The 26,370-nt window shown below is 42.4% G+C and overlaps 1 protein-coding gene across 1 annotated transcript in view; it reads right to left on the reverse strand.

The window, feature by feature from the left end:
- Positions 1-544: 544 nt before the first annotated feature.
- Positions 545-26,370, reverse strand: part of LOC135215568 (endoplasmic reticulum resident protein 29-like) — a 40,732-nt gene continuing 14,906 nt past the window's right edge. Inside the window, exon 2 of the mRNA XM_064250427.1 lies at positions 545-5,583. Within this exon, the coding sequence (XP_064106497.1) occupies positions 4,957-5,583 (627 nt within the window). The 3' untranslated portion in view covers positions 545-4,956. The remainder of the gene's footprint in view (positions 5,584-26,370) is intronic.

Consider the following 26,370-nt stretch of genomic DNA (forward strand, 5'->3'; position numbering starts at 1 on the left):
TTCATCTCTGAGACGAAGAGGTATGCCACTCTCCTCCAGCCAGCATTAAACCATAGCGTGGTCAAAATCGCATAATTTTCCTTGATGAGGCAGTAACAATGGGTAGGCTGGAAACTGTCAAGGGAAAATAAACGAAAATAGAGAAACTCAACATTGGTCCTGTCTTCATCTGGGTGCTCTGAACTGGCCTCGAAGGTATGGATCAACCATGCTGATGTTTAAAAAAAAAAAAAAAAAAAAAAAAAAAAAAAAAAAAAAATCATTACCCTGTTTTTTTCTTGCATAAGGCAAGACAAATTAAGTTCTAGCCCACTGAGGAGGGGGGGGGGCATGTATTAAGGTTCATCATCTTTCTACACAGATCACCTAGTGGTACACTACAAACCTTAGACCATTCATTTTCATGTTATAAATATCCACTGTGTTACACTAATGTAGACTTTTTCAAGTAGTACTGTTTTTATGCATTACAATAATTTATTGTTAAAACACACTACATCATCCATTTATACAGTCTTTACTATATAGGGTAAGGATACATTCATTTCATCTAAATGCAAGATCCACAGTTTTTATTGATAAAGAGAGCATAGTTGGTTATTTTTAGTTCAAATTACATACTACATAGTTTCAAATTCCCTCTTATGGAAAGGATACATAAAGTCAAGAGAAATGGCAGCATGGTACAATGCATTAATGTAGTGGCTATCACATTATAAATTACTGCATATGGGTTGCACTGCAATAAGAAGAATTAAGCTACCAAGAATCAACCAGCTATGATCATACAGAAGACTTTGTTTCTCATAAGGGCAAATGGATGTAATAGGCTTGGGAAGATAGCTCCTAATTTATAATGGCTTAAAAAAGCAGTCTATAAAAAAAAACCATTTTCAATTCAGCCAATACTTTTACTATTGACAAGATTGGGCCTATCAATACATCAGGCCACTTAATATATCCACAACTGACAAGCTAACCTCGCTGACCATAAATGTCCTTACTTATGTTATCATAATATTTCACTTTATACTTACCATCAAAATTACCACAGCAACATCCTATATTATCTTCATCAGTGCAGAGTTCCCTGCCACTTGATTTTCAATTCTAATAGTTAATTTTTCCAAAGAAAATTTATTAAATTCAGTCTGCATGATCCACATCAAGCATCCTACTTAAAGAGGAAATAAACTTAAAATTACATAAAACATACAACCACTGAATCCAATCTGGAAAGTGAACATTACTATTTTTATATCATATCATCTATCAGCTGAAAGCTAACAAAACTTTAAATATTTCATCCCTCCCAAAATAAACCATTAACAGTTTCCTATATACATTAGCTGACCTACATGTATATGAAAAGATAAAATCTTATGAGGAGACTGGGAAGGGATACGAGATTTGGTACAAAAATTTTCAATATTACAAATATTTTTAGGCCCTTTAGATCAATATTGTTAGCTAAAGAATAATTTCAAATAAATACTTCATACTTTACGATAACTAACTTTAAGATTAACCATACACGTTTTCATATACAAATGCAAACTACTATGAGGACATAACTGCCTAACCATCCAATCTTTCAACTACAACTAGTCTCATTATACTTTTCTGAAAATGCAGTACATTCCATCATTTATGCTCTAAATATGATGACTTTTATTATCAGAATTCATCTGAAAACCAATTTTCAATACAGTATAAGGACTTTAAATAAATCACAGTCAATAACACGTTGTTAAAATGTAATTTACTCTGCAACACATCCAACAACTAAATCATTATCATCTGAAAAGATTTACTGAAGATTATTGCTCAATCAAATGCCTCGTGATACAATCTTTTAACTGTAGTCTGCATCAAAATTTTAAATCAAATGTCAGTATAGGTGTTAACTGTATCTACCCTGTAATTCAAGTAATGATGACCATTTCAAACAATCTTTTAGACTTGAACATAGTAAAATTGAAGTAAAAATGTGGTACAGCCTTAATAATCACCATAAAGTGTTTTCCTTGGCTCAACCCCTATAGCAAACCCTCATTTTTCTTGATGGAAAAATGTTTCCCCTTGATTAGAAAATATTGAGTCCCATACACCATTCAGTACAATTAATTGTCATTACAAACAGCTTTGTAAAACTAGCATATTTAAAAACCTGCTAGAAACAAGTGCAAACAACACCATTACCAACACTGTTCAACAACATCAAAGACATCACAGTGACTACAGACACTCGGATGTTCTAAAAGGAAAATCATAGTCTACATTTGTATTTTCTATGGTAAATCTACTTACATTGGTCAGTCACATGGAAGTTCTACCATTTCTCACTTAAATTTAATATCTGACGCTTAATAACACAAGAATCCAGTCACCATACAACTTCTTGCAAAACTTTCCCAGCACTATTACAGCACATATTGTACCACCAATTTTCAGCTTAGCATTACTACCTTCATAACCGAACTAAGAAACAAAAATGTGTTGCATTCGGAGAACATTTCTGTATATTAACAAATTACAGCAATATGGAAGAGCTTGAAATAAAAATCAGTATCAACACAGTAATACTAACCTGTATTATACTACACAGTATACACTCAATTTTATCACAAATATGAATAATGAGGCACTTTGATTACACAATCATAAGAATAAAACATAATAATGATAAACACTTTATTCATTATACTTTCATCATTCCTCCTCATCTGCATCTTCATCACACTTGTATGTACTAACCACTCAGTAAAAATATTTTTGGTCAGAGAATATGCGGTTAACAAACAAAATATGTTTACTTCCATTAAATATCTAATTGTCGAACACAGGAAGCAAAGCTTTCTTTTTATTTATCTCTGATAATATATATGATGGTAGCATGCATTTCCACATTCTTACATTTTATACCCAACATAACTGCTGGCTAATAAACAACATGGCCTTTTAAGGAAAAATATTTAGTTTTGTACATAAAACTATAATCATTGGTAAAACAATTGTCTTTTAGGGGATAACTAGGCAACACATATTTCAACTTATTATTTATGAATGTAAGACCATTTGCAGAGGACAAGAATAAAACCAATGCTAATGTCTTTTTCTGGAAAATTGGCTGACAATTCCTTTATAGATCATGAGCACTGTGAAATGAAATTTAAATCCTTTGAGATACATAAAAAGCAGTGCACTTGACTTATCTGAATTTTCTCCTTTTACAAACTTATACAAAATTTAAGATAAAAGTAATAAGATTTAAAGATTATAGGACTCCTACCTGAACCTGTAACAAATAAGAAATGTATAATCATCAACTATGATAACAGTATGAACAAAATTAAATACATAGGTTTTTAAAATAAATTTTTGCTGTGAATAAAAAAGTAATTCACATGCTAAAGCCTATTCCTTCGGTACTAAAAGGGCCAATCACCTAAGAATTTACAACACCCTTGCTCTACCAGTAGGGTTCAGCACCACTTCTTTTCACCTATCTTCCTCAACTTGAAATTTGGCTCATAGCTTGTGCATCCAATTGCTGCCGAGGGAAGTTCTTTTGTATGGAAAGGGCCTCAATGCTGGACAATGATTTTAATCTACAAGAAATTTATAATAAACAAATCTCTAGGTATGCAGATTAATTGTAAACCACTACTCTGATATAGCTAAATAACACTTCAGGCAGAACAATTAATTGGTTCGCTCCTAACTTACTCTAGGATGTAATACAACTAAGGTCTGGTTCTGGTTGCGAGTTAGTTGCCAATGTGTAGTTATAGTATATTTCCCAGAAGGTGGAGGATTAGTCACAGTAGGTAGGGTTGCCTAAACCAATAAGGTAATTATGCCTGGTCACACTGAGATTATGATGCGATGACACCAATTGGTTCAGATTACACTATGGGAAAGAATATGTGATATGCAAAGACGCAAATTTCAGCTGAAAGGAACCGTTTGAAAAGAAACTATCAGTAAACAATTGGCAGAACATTTTAAAGAGTACAATGCAACAATAAGAAGTTGATAGCTCTTGGAAGAGCACAATGTTTTTAGTAAATTATAAGTCAATCAGCCCTTCTGTATCGGAGTAACAGTCTACAGTAAGGGTGTGGTTTGACTCCATATGAATAGTAAACTGTTGCATAACAATCACCAGTATCAACCATTCTGAGACACATGGTAAGACATGTAATGCAATTGGTCCAACTTTGAGACTGGAATTTTAAATTACCAACTTTTGTACAATTTGGAAATGTCAAATTCTTGCCACAATAAAATCAGTACATCACACTGGTACCATGAAAATCCTTGAATGAAACACTTGGTTAAATATATATACGTATATATATAAAAAAAAAGCCTGAGGAAATAACAACCTGCTTAAAACCTTTCTAAAATAAATTGATAGTCTTAAATCTAAGTAATCTTTGGTACTTTACTATGAATGTCCAGCAGTATTTTATTTTAAGTTATCTAGTGTTTTACAGTTCACCTTTCACATCACCTTTTACAATTCACCTTTCACAACACCTAATTGTTTTAGGTCTCAGTACATAATGCAAAAAAAAAAAAAAAAAAAAAAAAAAAAAAAAAAATCAGTTCAACATTTTTGTGCATAATGAACAAACATTGTACTACACGTCTATGTATGATTTTGTGACAAATATCTGGTACTGAAATTCAAACCTATTTATTTGGCCTTTGGTTTTTACTACCTTATATTTTTACATTTGATGTTAAAAGTGATACAATATTTATTAAATACATTCACAATAAATAATAAATAACTATAAAATACTTAAGGTACTGTAATAAAAACCTTTGAAATTGAAACATTGTGCTATATATCAAGAGCAATGCTCATTCACGTTTCCACCAGTTAAAAACTACACGTCATGAATCTGAACACCAAGAGTTCATATTGAGAAAAGCTCATACTATTCACAATTCATCTCTCACAAAGGATTTTAGTATATTAAGTTTCCCTTGCATTTCATCCTTCTTTTCCTTGGTTAGCTTCTCTGCCATCAAACCATTCACTCTTGATGTTTCTGTGGAAATAAATTCATTGCCTTTTTCTAATACCCTCCTCATAACTTTGACATACATTTCTGCAATTGGCCTGTCAGATGGGCTCTTTATCTTGTCCCATTCATCTTCTGCCTCTCTCAACAGTTCTTTTCTCTCTTTAACATTCTCAGAAACCATGAACTTATCTGCAATGCGGTCAAAAACCTCAAGACATCCCTCTAGCCCAATATAAATTTCAGAATGACGCCTGATAAACATCTTCAAGTTTTCTTCGTTGAATTCACCGTCAAAATCTATAGGATCCTCTTTCCCTGCAACAAATAGTTTCACGACAGGAAAATCATCTTTAACCACTCCAAACCTTTCAGCAAGGTCCATGTTTTCATTATCACCATAATCCTTGACTCCTACTTCTGCTACCAGAAGCTCAGGCGATCCCCTACCTGCAGCTGATAATCTTGTATACTCATCATGCTTCTTGCCATATGGATAAGCAATGTCGAATTTGACGATAGCAGCCTTAAATTTGGGAATTATCTGCAATAAAATACTATGTTACTAAAACATGAGTACATGTATAGGTATCCAAAACAAGAGATATATGTCCTAAGGAAAATGTAGGTAACTTGAGCAAAAATGTCAGGAACTTAGAAAAAAGCTATCACGAATTCCAAAGACCTTTAGCCTATATTAACTGGAAAATCTCAACGCTTAATTATTATCTAATAAAGCCGATATCATTATTTTTTACATATGATACTAGAAAAGAACATGCAGTATTTAAGTACTATAACAACAAAGTACATTGAGTCCCAAATAACAAATATATTTTTAAAGGAATTATTCATAAACCCATTAGTCCACTTATGATTCAGCCTACACCATGTGACCAAACAATCCCAGACACAGCCTCCTTACAGAAAGAAGCTCAGTGACAGCTAGCTTTCAGCACATGCACCTACAATTGTTCAAGCTTCTAATGCAACCCACTTCATTTCTTGTATAGTGTATTCCAAAATAGGTACAAGAATTCAGAGGTTTAGTGGGTGGGCTGTCTATTAAATTTTCAAGAAAAAATTAATTTCTACAAAATTACATCTTCGCATAAAACCAATTAGTATTTAGAAAATGAAGGTAAGCACTTACTGAACCATACTACTTTCCAAAGCGAGTGATAGAAAACCATTCATAAGCAACAATGACCTTTATACTATTTGAAAAAAAAATTTATGTAAACATGGGAAAACTGCAGACAGTAAACTTTGTATTGTCATTCTTTGATTTCATGTGAATCCTTACAATATGGCACCAATATGAACTTGTACAGATGTTGTGCATAGTGTAGTTTATTTGACTGGTTGCTTCCCTATGGTAGCAATGCAGCAAAACCACAGGAGCCAAGGAGGTACCATTGCCTACATTACACTAAGAGTGCAACTCTTTCAAGAACTGCCAGTTTAAATATGTATAGCAAATCATATGCACTGTGTTAAGTACAATACATAAATTCAATAGTACGTACATAAAATACACATTTCAATTGGATATATTTGTGGCAACCTTCCCAGTTTATAGTAACTGATGTACTAGTTGTTAGGACTGCTTTTACACTTGAGTACCACTTTGTTGTAATGGTTTGCATTGTATCTCTGCCACAAAAGTTTTCACACTTCATAAGACAAAATTGTGTGAAACAATTTACAGCATGTTGGAATTACAGTATCAATGGAGTGAATCATGAATGAATTTAGAAGCTTTTCATGGACTGATGAGAAAGATATGAGAAGTGGGTAGTGAAATGAAGTTTTCATCATAAAACTAATATTGTAATACTTACCTGAACACCTGAATTAGCATTGGTCACTCACCAGCCCGAACTATATCCTCACAGAATTACCCGTAATTGGGTAATTTTTTAACTGTCAGTGCTACCAACGCTGCAGGTAAACCCCCTTCTACTGAGTTACCTGTACCACTGTTGGCAACACTGTTGCCAGGACCGCTGGCAGAGCACCTGAACACCTAAATTAGCCCAATTAACAACATTTAGGAGGTGGGTTCAATCACAATCAGCCTGACTGTTACGGTCTGTGAGAGGTTCGCTTCAGGTTCAATATTATTATAAACAAAAGGTATTCAATACCAACAGTTGAAACTGGGGATACGAATATAGAAAGAAACACTCGCACAACAGCGGTTTATTTACAAGCTTACTAACAAAGATAAATGCAGAATGGTGTCTCCTATTTACATAAAAAAAGCTAAATCTTACAATGCGTGAACTGGGGAAGAAGTGAGGTAATTCAAATACTTGCTGGCCAGCTTTGTGACTCGAAGCAATGGCTTCACAAAGGAGAACGATGGAACTTTAGTAGTCTTCTTGACTGCGTACTGCGGAAGGCAATGTCTATTCTTGATACTCGAAGGGCAGGAACTCCTCAAAATCTCTAGTAGAAAGTTTCTTCTCTCAAGGCTTGCTCTACGTCGAAATGCCTCGGTCGTCCACTCCTGACGACGACTTGACCAGAATTCGACCAATTCTCGGGCGCCCTTTTCTCTCTGATCTTTCGTATGTTCCTTCTTCTCTTATCTCTCTCTGACAATCTCTGTTGCTGATCTCTCACTGATAATCTGATTTGTGGCTCTTACTGATGATCTGCCTTCTCCTACTTCGTCCGTCGTATTTATATGGGCATTCTGGGGGCGGGGCCTACGGCGAACGTCACAGACTCCCGAGACGACGGGAATGATTTAGAAGTTTCTCGACAAAGTATTGCATCAGAAATTGCAGCGTTCCTCTCGTCACGTCGGCGCCTGTCAAGTTCCACTAAACTTCTGCCGTTTCTAGAACCATCATGAGAACAGGCACCTCCAACAGATGCGCGAATGCCTCCTTGCTGCCGAACTTCTCGAAGATGCGTTTTCCTTTCCTTTATCTTTCTTTGCTATACAGCAATTACCATGACACGTCCCCCCAAAAAAGAGAAAAAAATTAAATTAACTGATTTTATTTTTTTCCAAAGAGAAACAAGAATTATACAGCAGGGGAACAATTCTGCATAAAGCTTTAACACTTCTACATTCACTCAACCACTCGTGCCATAATAGAAAACGGTCATTAGGCTATTCATTCTGAAAACTCTAGAGAGGCTCTATTAGCTATCACATTATCCTTTCCTCTTATTTTTTCCGTTTTTTTGAACTCTGATTAAAACTTTGAAATGCTAAAACACCTCTTGCGTTTTCTCAAAACTAATTTCTCTCATATGTTTTCTCAAAACTAATTTCTCTCAGTAACACTGTCACATAGAACACTGGCGGTGGTCAAGATACAGGGCGTTCTTTATAATTCTGAAGCAAATTTACATTCATTGACTTTGCTCTACTCTTACCCATATTACTTCTATAATGTATATTTCCCCTCTCCTCTAACACTGAAAAAGGACCTTCGAACTTATAAGGTAAAGAGGGACTTTCTTTTTGGACTAGTACTAAAACTTTATCTCTTACACACAAACTTCTCTCTTTTGCTCTAAGATCGTTTCCCTTTAGTTTCCCCTTGACTTCCGTTCTCCTTCGCTAGTTGCCAAACATCTCCTAAATCATTTTTATAATACTATAGATTAGTTATGTAATCTTCCCTACCCTTACTTCTAGGCAAAGGTCCGATCATATCGATAAATAAATTCTCAAAAGATTCGCCTACCGAAGGAATATTACACAACGGAACTCTGGGAATTGCTTGAATCGGTTTCCCGGCAATTTGATATTCATGACAGCTTAAAACATACCTCTTCACGTCACTTCTCATTTGAGGCCACAAGTACGCCCTACTAATAGACCTGAAAGTTTTATTTACTCCCAAATGTCCTTGCTCATCATGTGCTAACTTCCTAGGAACTACTTAGGACGAACATAACGACACAAAACTTCGTCCTTTAAACAAAAAGTTTCCTTACACACATCATCGAGATCATCATCCAGCTCACATTCAAAAATTCGGGTTAGTGTCTCATCCTCTCTCTGCAACTTGACTAGCTCATCTTTATTCATGAGGTTAGCGCCTAATTCATCACCGTAACTAGTACTAGATACCGGTACATTTACTACGTTACCCTCGACAGCTACACCTTCCGTTTGGGTATCACTGTCAACAACACAGAGTCAGGTTTCTCAGCCACACTCATGCCAAGATCAACCTTGCCACCTATATCACACTCGTTCGAATCCACAAACTCACTCACGTTCGAATCCACGAACTCACACTCGTTCGAATCCACGAACAAATTATGACCGTAGTCTATGTCTGTATCTAAAACCAACCTAGTTACTACAATTTCAGACACTGGAATGTCCCTTACAACAGGATTCACAGTCTTGGATAAAGCGAAGTCATTACCGACAATAATGTCAACGCCATCCACGGGCAAACTGTCAACAACTGCAAGTTTCACTTCTCCTGACACTACCTGACTTTCTAAGTTCAACTTCAACAAAGGAAAAAGAACACAAGTGTTAGGAAATCCACCTAACATGACTTTTTCTTCCATATTGATTTCTGCCCTGTTCGGCACACTCTCCTAATCAGTGAGACAGCAGCTCCTGTGTCTTGAAGCAAGACCACCTCTCTCGAATCTACTCCTCCAAGAGAGGAAACTACGCCTTCTGACAGAAATTCACCAAAAATTTTCCTAATTTCTCTCATCACATCATTCCTACTTGACGAAAGGTTAACTAGCAATACTGGTTTCTTACCATCCTTCCTTTCTACTGCACAATTTCTTGCTAAATGCCCTTTCCCATTACATCGGAAACAAGTTAATTCTGAGCCACTAGATGCCATTTTACTGTTACAAACCTTAAGACGTATGACCAGGTTTACCACATGTACAACAGGAATAGTCCCTTTTACTAGCATTGCTATTACTAGAACTGAAACCTTTACCGCTTTGTACTCTACCAGACGAAGGATCATTTCGTTTCTTACTAACACTCAAATTATGAGTTAGACTATATTTATCAGCTAACCTAGTTGCTCCTGCAAAAGATACTTCTCGCCTATCTTCTATATAAAGCTTAATCTCAGGGGATACGTTATCTTTGAAGTTTTCTAACAACACTAAGTTCTTCAAACCAACAAAATCCTCAACTTTAGCAGAAGTTAACCAATCAAAAAACAGCCTTTCTAACTTCTTACCGTATTCTACATACGTAATATTTTCGTCCTTTTCCAAACTTCTAAATTTCTTATGGTATGCCTCCGGTACTAACCTTTACGTGCTAAGAACAGTTTCTTTCACAATATCATAATCATCACATTCCTCCTTAGACATACAGCTATACACAGTAAGTACCCTACCACTTAAAACTGACTGTAAATATAAAGTCCAAGTTTCTTTAGGAGAACCTACTCTTTCCATAACTTCCCAAAACACATGAAATATTTCGTTACATCTTCCTCATCAAACTTTGGTACTAATTTCAGCACTGCACTCATATCTAACCTATCAGCTTTGTTTTCGTTCCTGTCCGACTGTTACGAGTACTTTCCCTTAACCAAGCAATTTCCAACTCATGCATACGTTCTTTCTCTCTTTCTTCCTGCTGCATTACCAACATTCCTCTCTCTTGCTGCATTTTCATTACTTCTCTCTCAGCCGCTCTTTCATCTCTCTCTTTCCTTTCAACATACTCACGGAGATCATTCCCCTCTAGACCTAGAAGCTTACCCGACTCAATAAACTCTTTCACCATCTCACTCATTCTGGCTCTTTCTATATTCTCCCTGTTTCAAACTGTTACAGTGCTGAAATATTCTAAGTAAGGTCACCACAATGTTACAGCCCGTGAGAGGTCCGCTTCAGGTTCAATATTATTATAAACAAAAGGTATTCAATACCAACAGTTGAAACTGGGGATACGAATATAGAAAGAAACACTCACACAACAACGGTTTATTTACAAGCTTACAAACAAAGATAAATGCAGAGTGGTATCTCCTATTTACATAAAAAAAAGCTAAATCTTACAATGCGTGAACTGGGGAAGAAGTGAGGTAATTCAAATACTTGCTGGCCAGCTTTGCGACTCGAAGCGATGGCTTCACAAAGGAGAACGGTGGAACTTTAGTCGTCTTCTTGACTCCGTACTGCGGAAGGCAATGTCTATTCTTGATACTCGAAGGGCAGGAACTCCTCGAATTCTCTAGTAGAAAGTTTCTTCTCTCAAGGCTTGCTCTACGTCGAAATGCCTCTGTTGTCCACTCCCGACGACAAATTGACCAGAATTCGACCAATTCTTGGGCGCCCTTTTCTCTCTGATCCTTCTTATGTTCCTTCTTCTCTTACCTCTCTCTGAAGATCTCTGCTGCTGATCCCTCACTGATAATCTAATCTGTGGCTCTTACTGATGATCTGCCTTCTCCTACTTCGTCCGTTGTTTTTAATCGGCATTCTGGGGCCGGGCCTACAGTGAACATCACAGACTCCCGAGACGACGGGAATGATTTAGAAGTTTCTCGAAGTATTGCATCAGAAATCGCGGCGTTCCTCTCGTCACGTCGGCCCCTGTCAAGTTCCACAAAACTCCTACCGTTTCTAGAACCATAATGAGAACAGGCACCTCCAACATGCGCAAATGCCTCCTTGCTGCCGAACTTCTTGAAGATGCGTTTTCCTTTCCTTTATCTTTCTTTGCTATACAGCAATTACCATGACACCAACCCCTGACGCAATCATGCGCAGGTAACTCAGTTTCACATACGATGCATTGTAACTCACCTGTATACAGTATTCAATACTTTGGATGAGATCGCCAGCGGTGAGAGTACCTTGTGCCAGTTTCGTCAGTCAGGTCTCATCTCTGTCTAGATGATCTCCCATGTGGTATTAATCACCTTGCATGTGTAGAGGGGAAAGGGGTGTCCCATGTGGCTGCTAGGCCTCTCATGTACGGAGGAGCTGCCTGAGCAGCTCTTTCGGATTTTTTGTTGATCAACGCCGGTGAAGATGCATGCCAGGCACATTGTCGTCGTCGTTCATCCCTGCTATCTGCCTACCTATTTTTTTTATAGTACGTATATACCGTTAATGAAGAAAAGCAAAACTGGAGACAAAAAAAAACTTTTGCTAAGCTACAAACCTAAGGCAATACCAACCCCCCTCTGTTCACTAATACCCGATGTGCGAACTTACCGAACTACTGCATTAGCAGCTACGAAAGGTCCCAGCGAGCAACCCTCCATCTAAGCGAACTGAATGTCCTTAAGGTAGAAAGAGTGAAGACAGAAGCCGTTTTCCAGGATACTGCTTCCAAAATCGATGACACTGAATAGTTCCATAGGAAAGCCGAAGAGGTAGCTATTCCTCTATTGGAATGTGCTCTTGGGCGAGAATTATTGCTGCCGGGATCGGCAGGAACGTTACCTGAAGCCTGAGTAATAACTTCCGGTAGGAAAAAACTGACTGCATTCTTCGAAATGGGTCTAGAGGGATTGCTAGGTGACACAAATAACATCCGGGGATAAGGCAAGAGCTTTTCTGTGCGTGCCAAATGTCTTTAGTGCGCGAACCGGACAAATGCGCATCTCTAGTTCGTCGTTTCCAACAAAATCCTCCAGAGAGGAGACTTTGAATGATCTCGGCAGGGGATTTGTTTCTGATTCCGATTTGGCGTAATTCTGGTACGTACGAGATAGATATCCCTACCTGAAAACTATACTATCCTAGATACTGCTTGTATCTCTCCCACTCTCTTCACTGTAGCAAGCGAAACCAAGAACAAGACTTTCTTGGTCAGTTCCCTCAGGGAGAACTCTTCTAAGGGCTCATAACTCAAAGACCTCAGCATATTTAAAACTGCTGCTAAATCCCACAAAGGGGCCCGAAGTGGTATCATGGGGCGTTCAATCTTAAACGACCTTAGGAGATCGTGCAATACCCTACTGTTAGACAACTCCGGGAGATGAAACCGGAACGTACTACTCAGCATAGAACTACATCCCGTTATAGTCGAGTATAACAACTTGTTTCCTGAGAAACAGGAAGAAATCCGCAATCTTCACAATGGTAGGACGAGAGATACTATGTCCTTCCTTCCTACACCAGCTCCTGTACATTGCCAGCCTAACTTGATAAGAGTTTTCTAGTAGACTTTCTTAGACATAGGGAAAGCTGGCAAGCCACTTCCTTAGAGAGCCCCGTACTGCGTGCCGCTCGCTGGATAGTCTCCACGCAGCTAGGTTGAGCATGTGCAGGTTCTGATGATGATAATGAAAATGGGGTTGTCTGAGTAGATCCCTCCTTTTCGGGAGGATCACAGGAGGTTCCTCTAACATTTCTAGGAGATCCGGGAACAACGGTCTCTGGGGCCAAAACGGAGCTATAAATCATTTGAGTGCCTGTACTGCTTCTTAGTTTGCCTAATACCTGATGTATTAAACCGAAGGGGTGAAAAGTGTACACCTGTAGGCTGTCCCACGAGTGGAGCATCGCATCTGTCTCGCCAAGGCATGGGGTCCGCTACTGGGGAGAAGTAGGTTGGAAGTCGAAAATTCAGTCTTGTGGTGAAAAGGTCTACTGAAGCCGGCCATCTCTTTAGCAAGAGCTGGACTTCCTCTTGTACTAACGTCCACTCGCCCCCTAGTACTTCTCTTGACTGACTCAATGCATCCGCCAATGTTCAGTTTCCCTGCCATGAACTGGGGAAGGAGAGAAACCCCGTGAGATTCGCACCACTGAAGTATCCTCTGTGTGATCATATTTAGCTTTGCCGACCTTGTTTCCTCAGGTAAGCCAACGCCGTCACCTTGTCCGAGAAAAGCGCTACTGCTTTTCCCCCGACCAACTCTGAAAACCGTGTTAGTGCTTTCTCTACTGCTCTCACGGTAATTTATCGATTCCTCCCGCTACGGATCCCTCCAAAGGCCCTTGGCCTGAGTTTCCTCTAAGGTTGCGCCCCAACCTTGATCGAGGAATCTGTATATAGATGAATGTCCGGAATCAGGAGGGCCAGACTTACGCCAGCGGTCAGATGAGATTCTTCTGACCACCACCAAAGATCCTCTAGGCAGGAATCATCCCAGATTACCACTGCGCTCTCTTCCTGAAAGTCCCAAAGATTCCTGAGACATGCCTGCAGAGAGCGCATCCGGGGACGAGATTCTGGAACAGTAAGGGAGAGAGAGGACATTCTCCCCAACAAACTTCTTCATTCGCTCACTGGTTGAGCCCTCTGTGACCTGTAGCTTCTATTTGACTGAGGATATAAAGCAGTCACTCTTGTGTCGGAAAAGCCCTCAAACGACAAGTTTGAATCGTCACACCTAGATATGACTTTACTTGTGATGGTGAAAGGGAACTCTTCTCTAGGTTGATTCTTATTCCTAACTTTTGACACAGTTGTAATAGGAAATCCCTTGCTCTTAATGCTTCCTCTCTCAACGAGACCTGAATCAGCCAATCGTTGAGGTACCTCCTCATTCTGAATCCCCGACGGTGCATTATCGCAGATATCGGAGACATTACCCTCCTAAACACCTGAGGGGCAGTGGTCAGCCTGAAGCAGAGGACTTTGAACTGGAAAGTTCTGGATGGACCCGAGAATCGAAGGAACTTCCGAGATTCCTGATGTACAGGAATCTGGAAATAGGCATCCTTGAGGTCCACCAAAATCCTCCAGTCGTCTCTCCGAACCGACCTCATCACAGATTGGGAAGTTTCCATGTGGAATTTTGTAGAAAATGATATTGTTAAGATACAATAAAGTTTTGTACATACTTACCTGGCAGATATATACTTAGCTATAGACTCGGTCGTCCCGACAGAATTTCAAAACTCGCGGCACACGCGACAGGTAGGTCAGGTGATCCACCATTCCCGCCGCTGGGTGGCGGGGTCTGGAACTATTCCCGTTTTCTAAGCCATAATTTTCTCTTCCACCTGTCTCCTGAGGGGAGGCTGGGTGGGCCAATTAATCGTATATATCTGCCAGGTAAGTATGTACAAAACTTTATTGTATCTTAACAATATCATTTTGTACAAGTAACTTACCCAGCAGATATATACTTAGCTATTGGCACCCTTGGTGGCGGGCAAGAGACAGCTAAAAAACAAAATAATACTTAAACTAAATACATTAAAAAACAGGGAAAAAACAACCTATGTTCTTGGATAACATAATCCATAGTTCCTACCTTATTGGGCTGAAGACTTCATGACTACTGTCGATGAGTCTGCTTGCCTCAAGAGTTTCAACGAGGAATGAACCTATGGTTGATAACTCTTTGGATCGTGTCAATGGGGGGCTAGACCCGCTTACGCGACAGAGCCTATACTGGATCGTACCAATGGGGGCTGACCCACTTACATGGTAGAGCCTTGACCTTTTGTCATATCAATGGAGACTCGCCCTCTTACATGACAGAGTTAAGGTTATTTTAAACACATCACAAAGAGCACTGAAGCCAATCCCGATCACCTGACCATGTTAGTATTGTTACAATCTATGAATTGTAAGAGGGTCCCTATTCCCTCTGACAATTAACCAATAAAACAACCACCAATAAACAGTAAATTAAGCCTTAAACTAAATAGGAAGGATTAGCCTCAGCCCCTTCTCCCAGCACTGAATTCGCCGAAACATACGCTCCCAGAGCAAAGCACTTTTCGTACGAAATTTTAACGCTCTTAGGTAATTCGAGGCGAACACCGAATTACATCTCCAAAATGTCGACTCTATAAGAGCCTGAAGCGACCATGTTTTGTGAAATGCCATAGACGTAGCTATGGCTCTCACTTCATGAGCTCTCACTCTGAGAACCTTGAGATGCTCTTCTTCGCACTTAAGGTGAGCTTCCTTATTACATCTTTTATGAAGTATGTAAGGGCGTTCTTAGAAATCGCTCTTTTCGGATCTCTTACAGAGCACCAAAGACTTTCTTCTGTACCTTTCAGCAACTTCTTCTTCTCCAGGTAGAACTTGAGTGCCCTGACTGACACAAAGTCCTTTCTAGTTCTCTCTCCCTGTTAATGAAGATAGTCCTTTTATCTCAAAGCTTCTTGGCCAAGGCTTTGAGGGATTTTTCATTTTTCGCTAAAAAAATGTTTTTAAAAAATGGTTTAAAGGAGCAAATCGCTGAATCCTTCTTAAACCACACTTTACCTTCCAAAGCTTGCAACTCGCTAATTCTCTTGGCTGTTGCTAACGCAAAAAGGAATAATGACTTTCTTGTTAAGTCTCTAAACGAAGCTGCGTGAGACGGTCAATTTTTCCGACATTAGGAACTTGAGGACCACATCCAAGTTCCAGCTAGGCTTCTTGAATTACATGTTCTTTCGTGGTCTCAAAAGACCTTATAAGGTCATGAAGATCTTTATTATTCGTCAGATCTATTCCTCTATGTCGAAAAACTGAGGCCAGCATACTTCTGTAACCCTTCACTGTTGAAACTGCCAGGTTACAGTCTTTTCTCAAATATAGGAGAAATCTGCGATTTCAGTTACAGAGGTACTGGAGGAGGATATTTTCTTTCCCTTACACCATCTTCAAACAACTCCCACTTCGACTGATATACTTTAGAAGTGGAGACTCTTCTGGCTCTTGCAATAGCCTTCGCCACTTCTCGTGAAAAGCCCCTTGCTCTGACAAGTCCTTCGACAGTCTGAAGGCGGTCAGACTTAGAGCGGGGAGGTTTTTTTGTGAAACCTGTCGAAGTGGGGTTGTTTGAGAAGATCGTTCCTTAGTGGAAGCGATCTTGGAAAATCCACTAACCACTCCAGCACCTCTGTGAACCAATCGAGAGCCGGCCAGAAGGGAGCGATGAAAGTCATTCTTGTTCCTTCCGAGCAAGCGAACTTCCTCAATACTTCTCCCTACTATCTTGAAAGGAGGGAAGGCGTATGCGTCCAAGCCCGTCCAATCTAGCAGAAAGCTGTCTACTGCTACTGCTTGAGGATCCGAGATCGGGGAGCAATAGGTTTCTAATCTGTGATTCTTGTTGGTGCGAACGAACAGGTCTATATTGGGCCTTCCCCACAGATGCCAAGTTGTTGGCAAATCTGAGGATTGAGAGTCCATTCCGTGGGTAGGACTTGTTCTTTTCTGCTTAACAGATCTGCCCGGACATTTTTCTCTCCCTGCACAAACCTTGTGAGGAGAGAGATCTTCCTTTCCTGTGCCCAAATCAGCAGATCCTTTGCTGATTCGTACAGGGAAAAGGAATGCGTCCCCCCTTGTTTCTTTATATAAGCGAGGGCTGTTGTGTTGTCCGAGTGAATCTGAATCCCCAGACCTGAGACCTGTTCCTCGAAATGAACCAAAGCTAGATGAATGGCTGTTAGCTCTTTCTTGTTATGTGCCAGGACACTTGTTCTCCTTCCCAAGTGCCTGACACTTCTTGCGAACCTAGGGTCGCTCCCCACCCTGAATCTGAGGCGTCTGCAAACAACGCTAGGCGAGGGTTCTGTAAGCGAAGGGAGATTCCCTTGCTTAGTTTCTGTGGATCTAAACCACCAACGGATATCTTCTCCTTGATCCCTTTCGAGATTGGAAATGTATCTCCTAGATTGTTGGACTTCGCCAATCCCACTTCTCCTTCAGATAAAATTGAAGGTGGGGTCGTAGGTGAAGTCTTCCTAAGGAAACGAACTGTTCCATCGAGGAGAGGGTCCCCAGTAAGCTCATCCATTCCCTCGCGGAACAATGTTCTTTCCTTAAGAAGACTGACACCTTTTCTAAGCAGCGTTCTCTCCTTTCCTGCGAAGGATACGCTAGAAAATCCCGAGAATCCATCTGAATCCCCAGATAGACAATACTCTGCTGGGGAGTCAGCATGGATTTCTCGTGATTTACTAAAAGTCCTAAGGACTTTGTCAACTTTAGAGTAACTAATAGGTCCTCCAGACATTTTTTCTCCGATTGGGCTCTTATTAGCCAATCGTCCAGATATAACGAGATCCTGATCCCTTCCAGATGTAGCCAATAAGCTACTTTCTTCATGATGTCCGTAAAGACTTGAGGGGCAGTCGAAAGTCCGAAGCACATCGCTCGGAACTGGAACACTTTCCCTTGGAACATGAACCTCAGATACTTCCTTGCTGCCGGATGAATTGGCACATGGAAATACGCATCCTGAAGGTCCAGGGACACCATCCAGTCCCTGGACGAAGAGCAGATAGAACAGAGGAAGACGTCTCCATTGAAAATTTCTTCTTCAATACAAAGAAATTCAGGCACTGACGTCTAGAACCGGTCTCCATCCCCCGATGCTTTCGGTACCAGGAATAGCCGATTGTAGAATCCTGGAGACTGGAGATCTTGAACCAGTTCTACCGCTTCCTTGGAAATCATCTGTTCCACTGCTTGCAACATAGCAAGCTTTCGGACCGGATCCGAGTATCTTGCAGTCAACTCCCTTGGAGTTGTCGTCAAGGGAGGATTTTCCCTGAAGGGGATCAAGTATCCTTTTTTCAGGATAGAGAGGGACCAGGAGTCCGCTCCCTTCTGCGCCCAGACTTTGGCAAAGTGGAGAAGCCTGGCGCCTACTTTCGTCTGGAGGACTTCCTGCTCATCTAGACTTCCCGAAGGACCTTCTAGATGGTCTACTCCTTCTCTCTGGTCTGCGACCTCTAAGAGGGGCTCTAGAAGAGGAGGCACCTCGAAAAAAAGGGCTGAACAAAAGAGGGTCTCTCTTTTTCTCTATAGGCACTGCCGGCCTAAACTTCTTGGCTTGAGTGCGTGAGGAGATCCTGAGTTGCCTTCTCCGTAAGAGATTTGAAACCAAAATCTCTAACAGTCTCTTGTGGAAAAAGGTGCGGGGATAACGGTGCAAAAAGAAGAGATGTCCTTTGCAAAGGTGATACTGCTCTTGCTAAGAAAGAGCTAAAGACAGATCTCTTCTTTAATACTCCCGTTCCAAAAAGAGAGGCAACTTCCACAGAACCGTCCATGACCGCTCTGTCCAGGCAAGCCAGGACGTCGAAAGTTCCTCCATGGAAACAAAGTCAGTGTCCTGAGCTCTCTTTGCTAACGCTCCCAAAGCCCAGTCCATAAGTTGAAGACTTCTAGGTTTTAAAGAGGCCCTTTAGAAGGTGGTCTAGCTCACACATGCCCCAAGTCGCCTTAGCAGACAGCAACGACTTCCTCCTAGACGAGTCCACTAAGGAAGCAAAATCCGCATCTGCGGAAGAAGGCAGACCTAACCCCATAGGTTCTTTGGTTCTCGTACCACCTTCCTGGTTTGCCTGTTAACTTGGAAGGAGGAGGCAGAAAAAAAACTGTCTTGCCCGCTTCCCTTCTGGAAGTCAACCACTCTGAAAAAGTCTTTAATGCCTTTTTCATACAAAGAGCGGGGCGCATCTTGACGAAGGAAGACGACTTGAGAGCTTTAGTGCTGGACATCAACGATCCTGGTGAAGGAGGGTCCGCAGGATGAAGGGAGTCTCCGAACTCCTTTAGCAGCAAAAAGAGAAAGTCTCTTGTAGTCAGAAACTGCTACATCTACTGGCTCTTCGTCTTCCGATACCTGGTCCAAACTGATCCACAGAAGGAGATCGTTTTGGAGTGATCTGGCTCTTCCCCCGGGAGGGAGAAGAAGAACTTTCCCGAGAAGGGGAGCGCGGAACATTAGCACTTCTATACGAAGAGTGAGGCTCCTGCCTGTCGGAAACACTCTTGCGCCTACTAGACTCTTGTTGTCTAGGTTCGTCAGGTTCGTGGCGCTTGCTAGGCTCCTGGCGTCCTGATTCAGGCGCTTGAAAAGATCCCCGCGTCCTGATTCCTGACACTTAACAGGCTCTTGGCGCCCTAACACTTGACGCCTAACGTACTCCTGGCGTCCTGACTCCTGGCGTCCTGACTCCTGGCGCCCTGACTCCTGGCGGGCCCTGACTCCTGGCGCCCGACTCCTGGCGCCCCGATTCCTGGCGCCCCGACTCCTGGCGCCCCTGGACTCCTGGCGCCCTGACTCATAGCGTCCTGATTCCTGCCTTCTAGCAGAATCCTGACGTCCCTGAATCCTGTGTTTCTAAGAGGCTCTTGACGCCCTTTCTTGCATCTTGCTGCCTCTTCGCGCCTGTCTGGCTCCTGGTCCTGCAGACCCAAGGGATCCTGATACCTAAATCGGTTTTCCGGTTCCTTGCACCTAAACCGATCGAGACTTCTGCTCGATTCGCGGCGTCTCAGAGGGCGCTTCGGGGAAGACAGCCTATAGGGCGAAAGGGCTCTTCTCTCAGGAGAACAACTCCTATCAGACGAGTCTCTCGACGAAGGCGATAAACGCCCTGGAGATCGTGAGGGTTCTCTCCTATACGAAGCGGGGAGGGGCGCTTAGCGGAACTCTAACAGGGAGCGAGACATCCTTCCTCCTTGTAGAGTCCTTAGCAAAAGAGCCTACGAGAGAAGCTAACTGCTCTTGCAGATTAACCAAAAAACTTCTTCGTAGGATCCTGAAGAGAAGGCTCCTCTTGTCTAGTCTTCTTAGGTCCCGAAGGCCAATCCTCGGGAAAACGCTCTGGGCTGGAGTCAGCCGCGTCTCCTTTAGGCGCCTTCCAGGCTCTCTTCAAGGGTGCGAAAGAGAGGCCGAACTCCATCCTCGTTTAGGGAGAGGAAGAGTCTGAGGCCGAAAAACACTCCTTTAGGACGCCTTTTCTGCGGCAATCCGAGGCAGCCTGGACTTAACAACAGGATCTGCCGAAGGGACGCCTGACCGTTGGGGATGTTCTGCATCCTCCCTGCGGCTTTCGACATTCCTCCTCCCTGGTCCTCGGCCCTGGGAGTTTGGAAGCGGTCTAGGCCTAGGAGCAATGAGGAACCGGTTCAGACGCCCCCTCCACTGCACTGGGGACACTGCACAAGTCACTATCACCACTCTTACCTTGGTTTAGAGCTCGTAGCTGAGCTTGAAGTTTCTTAATTGAAGCTTTTACATTTTCCCTCTCTGACGAAGAATCTTTGGATTCAGAACAGGGAGAAGCAGCTGAGGCTAAGGGAAAATTGTTAGAAGGAGAGTTATTTCTTGTTCTAAGGAGCAAGATCTACTAGATGACCTAGCTGAAGCCTTTCTCACTCTATCTCTCTCAAGCTTCCTAACATATGATGATAATTCCTTCCATTCAAGCTCCGTAAGGTTCTCGCATTCAACACAGGTGTTAATAAAAGAACATTCATTCTCCCTGCATTTAGCGCAAATACTATGAGGATCTAATGCCGATTTAGGCAGCCTAACCTTACAATCTTCCCTACTGCAAACTCTAAACATAGGTGAAGCCTTAGCGTCAGACATCGTGAAAGAGTAGTCAAAACCAAAGTCGAAAAACAGTCCACAATAAGCGTATGCCAAGCCAGAGAAAAAACAGAATACGTCACCAAAAAACCAATCCAAATTCTCGGCAAACGAGTTGAAATCCAAGATGGAGGAACGAACAATAGGTGTTGTTCGTTCAAACCGACAGAGAAATTATGGCTTAGAAAACGGGAATAGTTCCAGACCCCGCCACCCAGCGGCGGGAATGGTGGATCACCTGACCTACCTGTCGCGTGTGCCGCGAGTTTTGGAATTCTGGTCGGGGACGACCGAGTCTATAGCTAAGTATATATCTGCTGGGTAAGTTACTTGTACAAAACCACCAGTTGATTGAGACCCGAAAAGTCTATAATCGGTCTCCACGAACCTCCCACCTTGGCAGACACAAAAATCCGGCAGTAAAACCCCGGCGAAGGGGGAGCAGGTTCTATCGCTCCCTTCTCTAAAAGTGACCGAATCTCCGCTGCCTAGGCCATACCCGATGGAGTGCGGGGAATAACTGGCCAGGTGAATAGGAACATCGGATAGGGGAGGTACGGAATGGAAGGGAATCTTGTATCCAATCCTCAGGACCTCCACAACCCAACACTCCGCGCCGCACTTCTCCCAGATATTCACAAAGGGATTCAGACTCCCTCCTACTGGTGTCGACGAGGGCAACATCTACTTGCGAAAACCCCTCTTCGCTGCTGAAGGCTCAGAAGTTACCGTCGGGGAAGCCTTGGCGGAGAAATGCATCTTCTTAGGAGACCTAACAGGAGACCGAGAGCCGGTACGCTTACCAGGTGACGGTATACGCGCACCCTTGGGATATCTGACACCTTGTGCCACAACCCGTATCATCGCCTGTTGCGACTCTACCACTGATATTGAAGAGACGAAGTTTACCATCGCCACAACTTCGTCCTCCTTGAAGAGTGTCGCAGAGTGCGAGGGGCACCCAGGACAGGGCCCTCTTATGGATATCTGGGAAATGGGAGGTGTCCTCAAAATGGTCGCTTCTCTCAAGGTGATTCCTACCTGTCTAGACGACGAGGGAACTCTCACCAAAAGAGCCTCTACAGATTCATTCAGGGGAACTCTTATACCAAATGAAGGGTTACCCGCTACTCCATACACATTCTTCCTGGGTGGAAGTAGAATCCTGCCTATCCGAACCCACTATAGAAGTTAACCTAACGTCCGCCACTCTCCAGGACTGCTCCACCCGACCAAACCAAGTCAACTTACAGGACGTGCAAGGTATTGAAGGTTTTGTGGAACATAATTCCTCGAACACTGCCTGGATCCTCCTCTCGCCTGAGGAAACAAATCGTGAATAAATTGTACCATCCTTTTATATTCACTTTCTCCTGCTTGGGCAAAGCTCTCTTCCACGATAAGGACTAGTACTTCTTCCAACGAAGTTTCCCTATCTGGATTCTCCGATCGGAGAGAAGCAGGACAAGAGACAGGACAAACTTCCAACTTACCTGACTGCAAAGAGGGGGAACTCAATAAACCCCTATACATTCCTGGAATCCTGACCAATCAATCCATGTAGAATCTCCGCACCAACCGTAGCTGGTTGTGCCAGAACCCTCTCTCCTGAGAGAGCTGACGGAGCTCGTGGAGTTGTTGCACTGACAAACACTGGGTGTTCTGAATCCGAAGCAAACCTCCCTGAGGCCGACCCCCCCTGGTGTGCAACATCTGCATGGATCGTCTTATCCTGATGATCAATTTGATGCATAAGGCGCCGATGATCTACCCAAACCGGATTGCAAAGGAACAGAGGTTGAAGCACCTATGTTTAACCTTCCAAAATACCCTGAGCCAACACCTGAGAACTCTGAAGCCGCAACAACCGCGACATTACTTAAGTTCCTAACCGCAGGGGAGCCCGCTAGCGCAGAAAAACTCTCTCCGGGAGCGAGATCGCTTGTACCTGAGCAAACCATACCAGTACCTAATACCGGAGCAGCCGCAATCATACCACCCAATGTCCTATTAGGACGGGGAACCGCCGCAGCGTTCTTAAGACCAGAAGAATCACCTGCTGTAGCAGTTACATAGGAATTAGAAGAGGGAATCTCTGCTCCAGTAACCCCCACCAAACCAGCACCAATACCATAACCCTTAGAAAATGAAACTGCTGCACCCTGAGAAAGGTTTGGGAAAGACATTAAATTAAAAGAGAAAAAGGGAGAGGACCATACCTGGTTTAACTGCCGGAACCCGGCAGTACGAGGCCCCGCCCATCAACCTCGCATTGACAGGTGCACTAAGAGTGCGGGATATGCCCACCGGATCTGAAATGCCTATCTGTCCATTTGCCGGACCCTCCGCGTCTGAACAAAGGACCTCAGAATGGGACCCCTCCGGGAACGAACCACCCGGGGGAACCTAACACCAGGTTGTAGACGAAGCTAAGGCATGGCCCAAAAGAGAAGAGTGAGGAGGAACTTGAGAGGTAGAGCTTGTAGATAAGGAGTGGAGAGAAACATTAGGAATAGAAGGAAAAACAGACGTAAAAGGAGATGGAGAAGAAGAAGAAGCCATTCTTTTAAGTGAAAGAAGGTATATAGACTCCCCTCCCCCCTAATAATCCTCCCACATATCACCCGAAAACTCAGCGAAATTCTTACTGACATAATCCTGCATGTCCAAAAAGCCTAAATGAAAGCACTGTCTAACCAGAAGTCTACAATTCTGAGACAAACCTAGAATGTTAGCATTATACTCTACCAAATTAAATTCTATTTCATCAAATTGCCTACCACTAGCCCCTGAATCTGTATAAGGCCCCGCTGGAAGGTTGATTGATTGATCATGGAATTTAGGGCATAGCCCAAGCGCTGGGACCTTCCACTGGAAGGAAAATTTCGAAGAAGGAGGGATGGCCTCGAAATTTTCAACAGGTCACACTTCCGATACCGACTTAACGGATGACTTTATGTCCTTGTCCTTCGGAAAACACGAGGACGGAAACAGAACTAACGTCAGATCCAATGCCGATCCTGTAAAGATAGCCGAATCTGAACCCGAAAGGCACTGCTCTAGCAGCTTATCATCCTTAACCTCTACACTAGGACCCCTGACAGTCTTGGTCTCACCCATTGCTAATTCACACTTTTTACTTACGCTTTTAGGGGAAAGGGGGAATTCTGTTGCTGACACTGCCTGCTCCGTGCCAGGGGGGCAGGCAGATCCTACCCCTTGGGCACCGGTTAGGGCTGGTTCTGGAACAGGCAGGGGAGCTGAAAAAGAGCGGTTAGAGTCCACACTCCTATTACTATCCTTATCCTGATTCAATTTTGTCATCAATTCAGTAAAACGACCAGTCATACTTGATGACAACTTTCCCTCTAATTTCTTGAATAATACAGCTTCTAAACTCTCTTCTTCCACTTTCTTAGGTTCTGTCCCCCTACGCTTATTCTTCGACACTAGAGTTTTCCCGTTTTAAATAATTCTCCATCTGGTCCAATGACCAGTCCCTACACTCCTGACATCTCTGTTTAACTCCACACTGTACCTCCATACAACTAATGCAACATGAATGTCTGTCATGTTTCAGGGTACTCATCCGCTTCTTGCAGGCAATACAAGACCGATGAGCTGCCCCATCTCCGCTGCAAGGTTGTTCTGGAGTCGTAGCAGATGAGGATGGCTTCGAAGGTGCAGCCAGGGAAGTTTCTTTCTGAGGTGTGTCCATGATAGAAAGATCCAATCAACGCTTTAGTCAAATCCAAAATCCAGAAGAGGTCCAAATGAAGTCCAAAACGTATTCCAAGGTTCATCAACAAAACAGCAGGTTAATCTGTGGGTTAGGCTAATAGACCAAAATCTTCGCTTGAGCTAGGAAGCGTCCTAACGCTCCAGCGAACAAAAAGCAATTGAAGGGAGAGTGCTCTGCCGGTCGGCCCTGGCAACAGCGTTGCCAATGGTGGTACAGGTAACTCAGTAGAAGGGGGTTTACCTGCAGCGTTCGTAGCACTGGCAGTTGAAAAATTACCCAATTACTACAGGTAATTCTGTGGGGATATACAGTGGATCCCCCGTATTCGCGTTCTCCGGATTCGCGGACTCACACATTCGCGGATTTCTCTCGGGAACGTTCCCCCGCATTATTCGCGGAAAATTCGCGCATTCGCGGTATTTTTCTATGAGAAATATCCACAAATTCCTGGTTTTTGTGATCAATTTCATCATAAAATGCACTTTTTGTGATAAAACCATTAAAAAAACCAAGTATGAAAATTTTTAGTGGTTTTTCTTAAGTTTTAACTAACAAAAATGATATTGTTATGATACAATAAAGTTTGTTCATACTTACCTGGCAGATATATATATAGCTGTATTCTCCGAAGTCCGACAGAATTTCAAAACTCCCGGCAAACGCAGTGGTCGGCCAGGTGGTTAGTACCCATTCCCGCCGCTGGGAGGCGGGTGTCAGGAACCATTCCCATTTTCTATTCAGATTTTTAATGTCATTGTCCCCGAGGGGAGGCTGGGCGGGTACTTGATTATATATATCTGCCAGGTAAGTATGAACAAACTTTATTGTATCATAACAATATCATTTTGTTCATGACACTTACCTGTCAGATATATATATAGCTGATTCCCACCATTGGAGGTGGGGAGGGACAGAATAAAAGGATTTTGGGAAACATTTCACATGCAGATGATAGACATCTTGGTTCCTTACCTGTTAGCGTAGCTGACTTCGTGATTACTGTCACCCAAGTCTGCTTTTGCTTTACTAGAGTCTCCAGCAAGGACGTGACCTGTATAGCTGGTGAGATCTAGATGATCTGACAACGGGGGCGTGACCACAATGTGTCTAGACCATATTGACCATTCCTTTAAGGGTTACGGTTGGCGGTTCTTTAAGGGCAGCGAAGCAAAATAAAGAAAAAAACCACCACCTGACCTAGCCTAGCAAAGTTAGTCCCCAAAACTTTTAAGGCTAAAATAAAGGGAAGTCCGCCTCTAGCGGTCGACCCTACAACCAAAAAACCAACAACCATAAAATAAAA

This window comes from Macrobrachium nipponense, chromosome 5 (assembly GCF_015104395.2).
Source record: "Macrobrachium nipponense isolate FS-2020 chromosome 5, ASM1510439v2, whole genome shotgun sequence".
Classification (NCBI taxonomy): Eukaryota; Metazoa; Arthropoda; class Malacostraca; order Decapoda; family Palaemonidae; genus Macrobrachium; species Macrobrachium nipponense.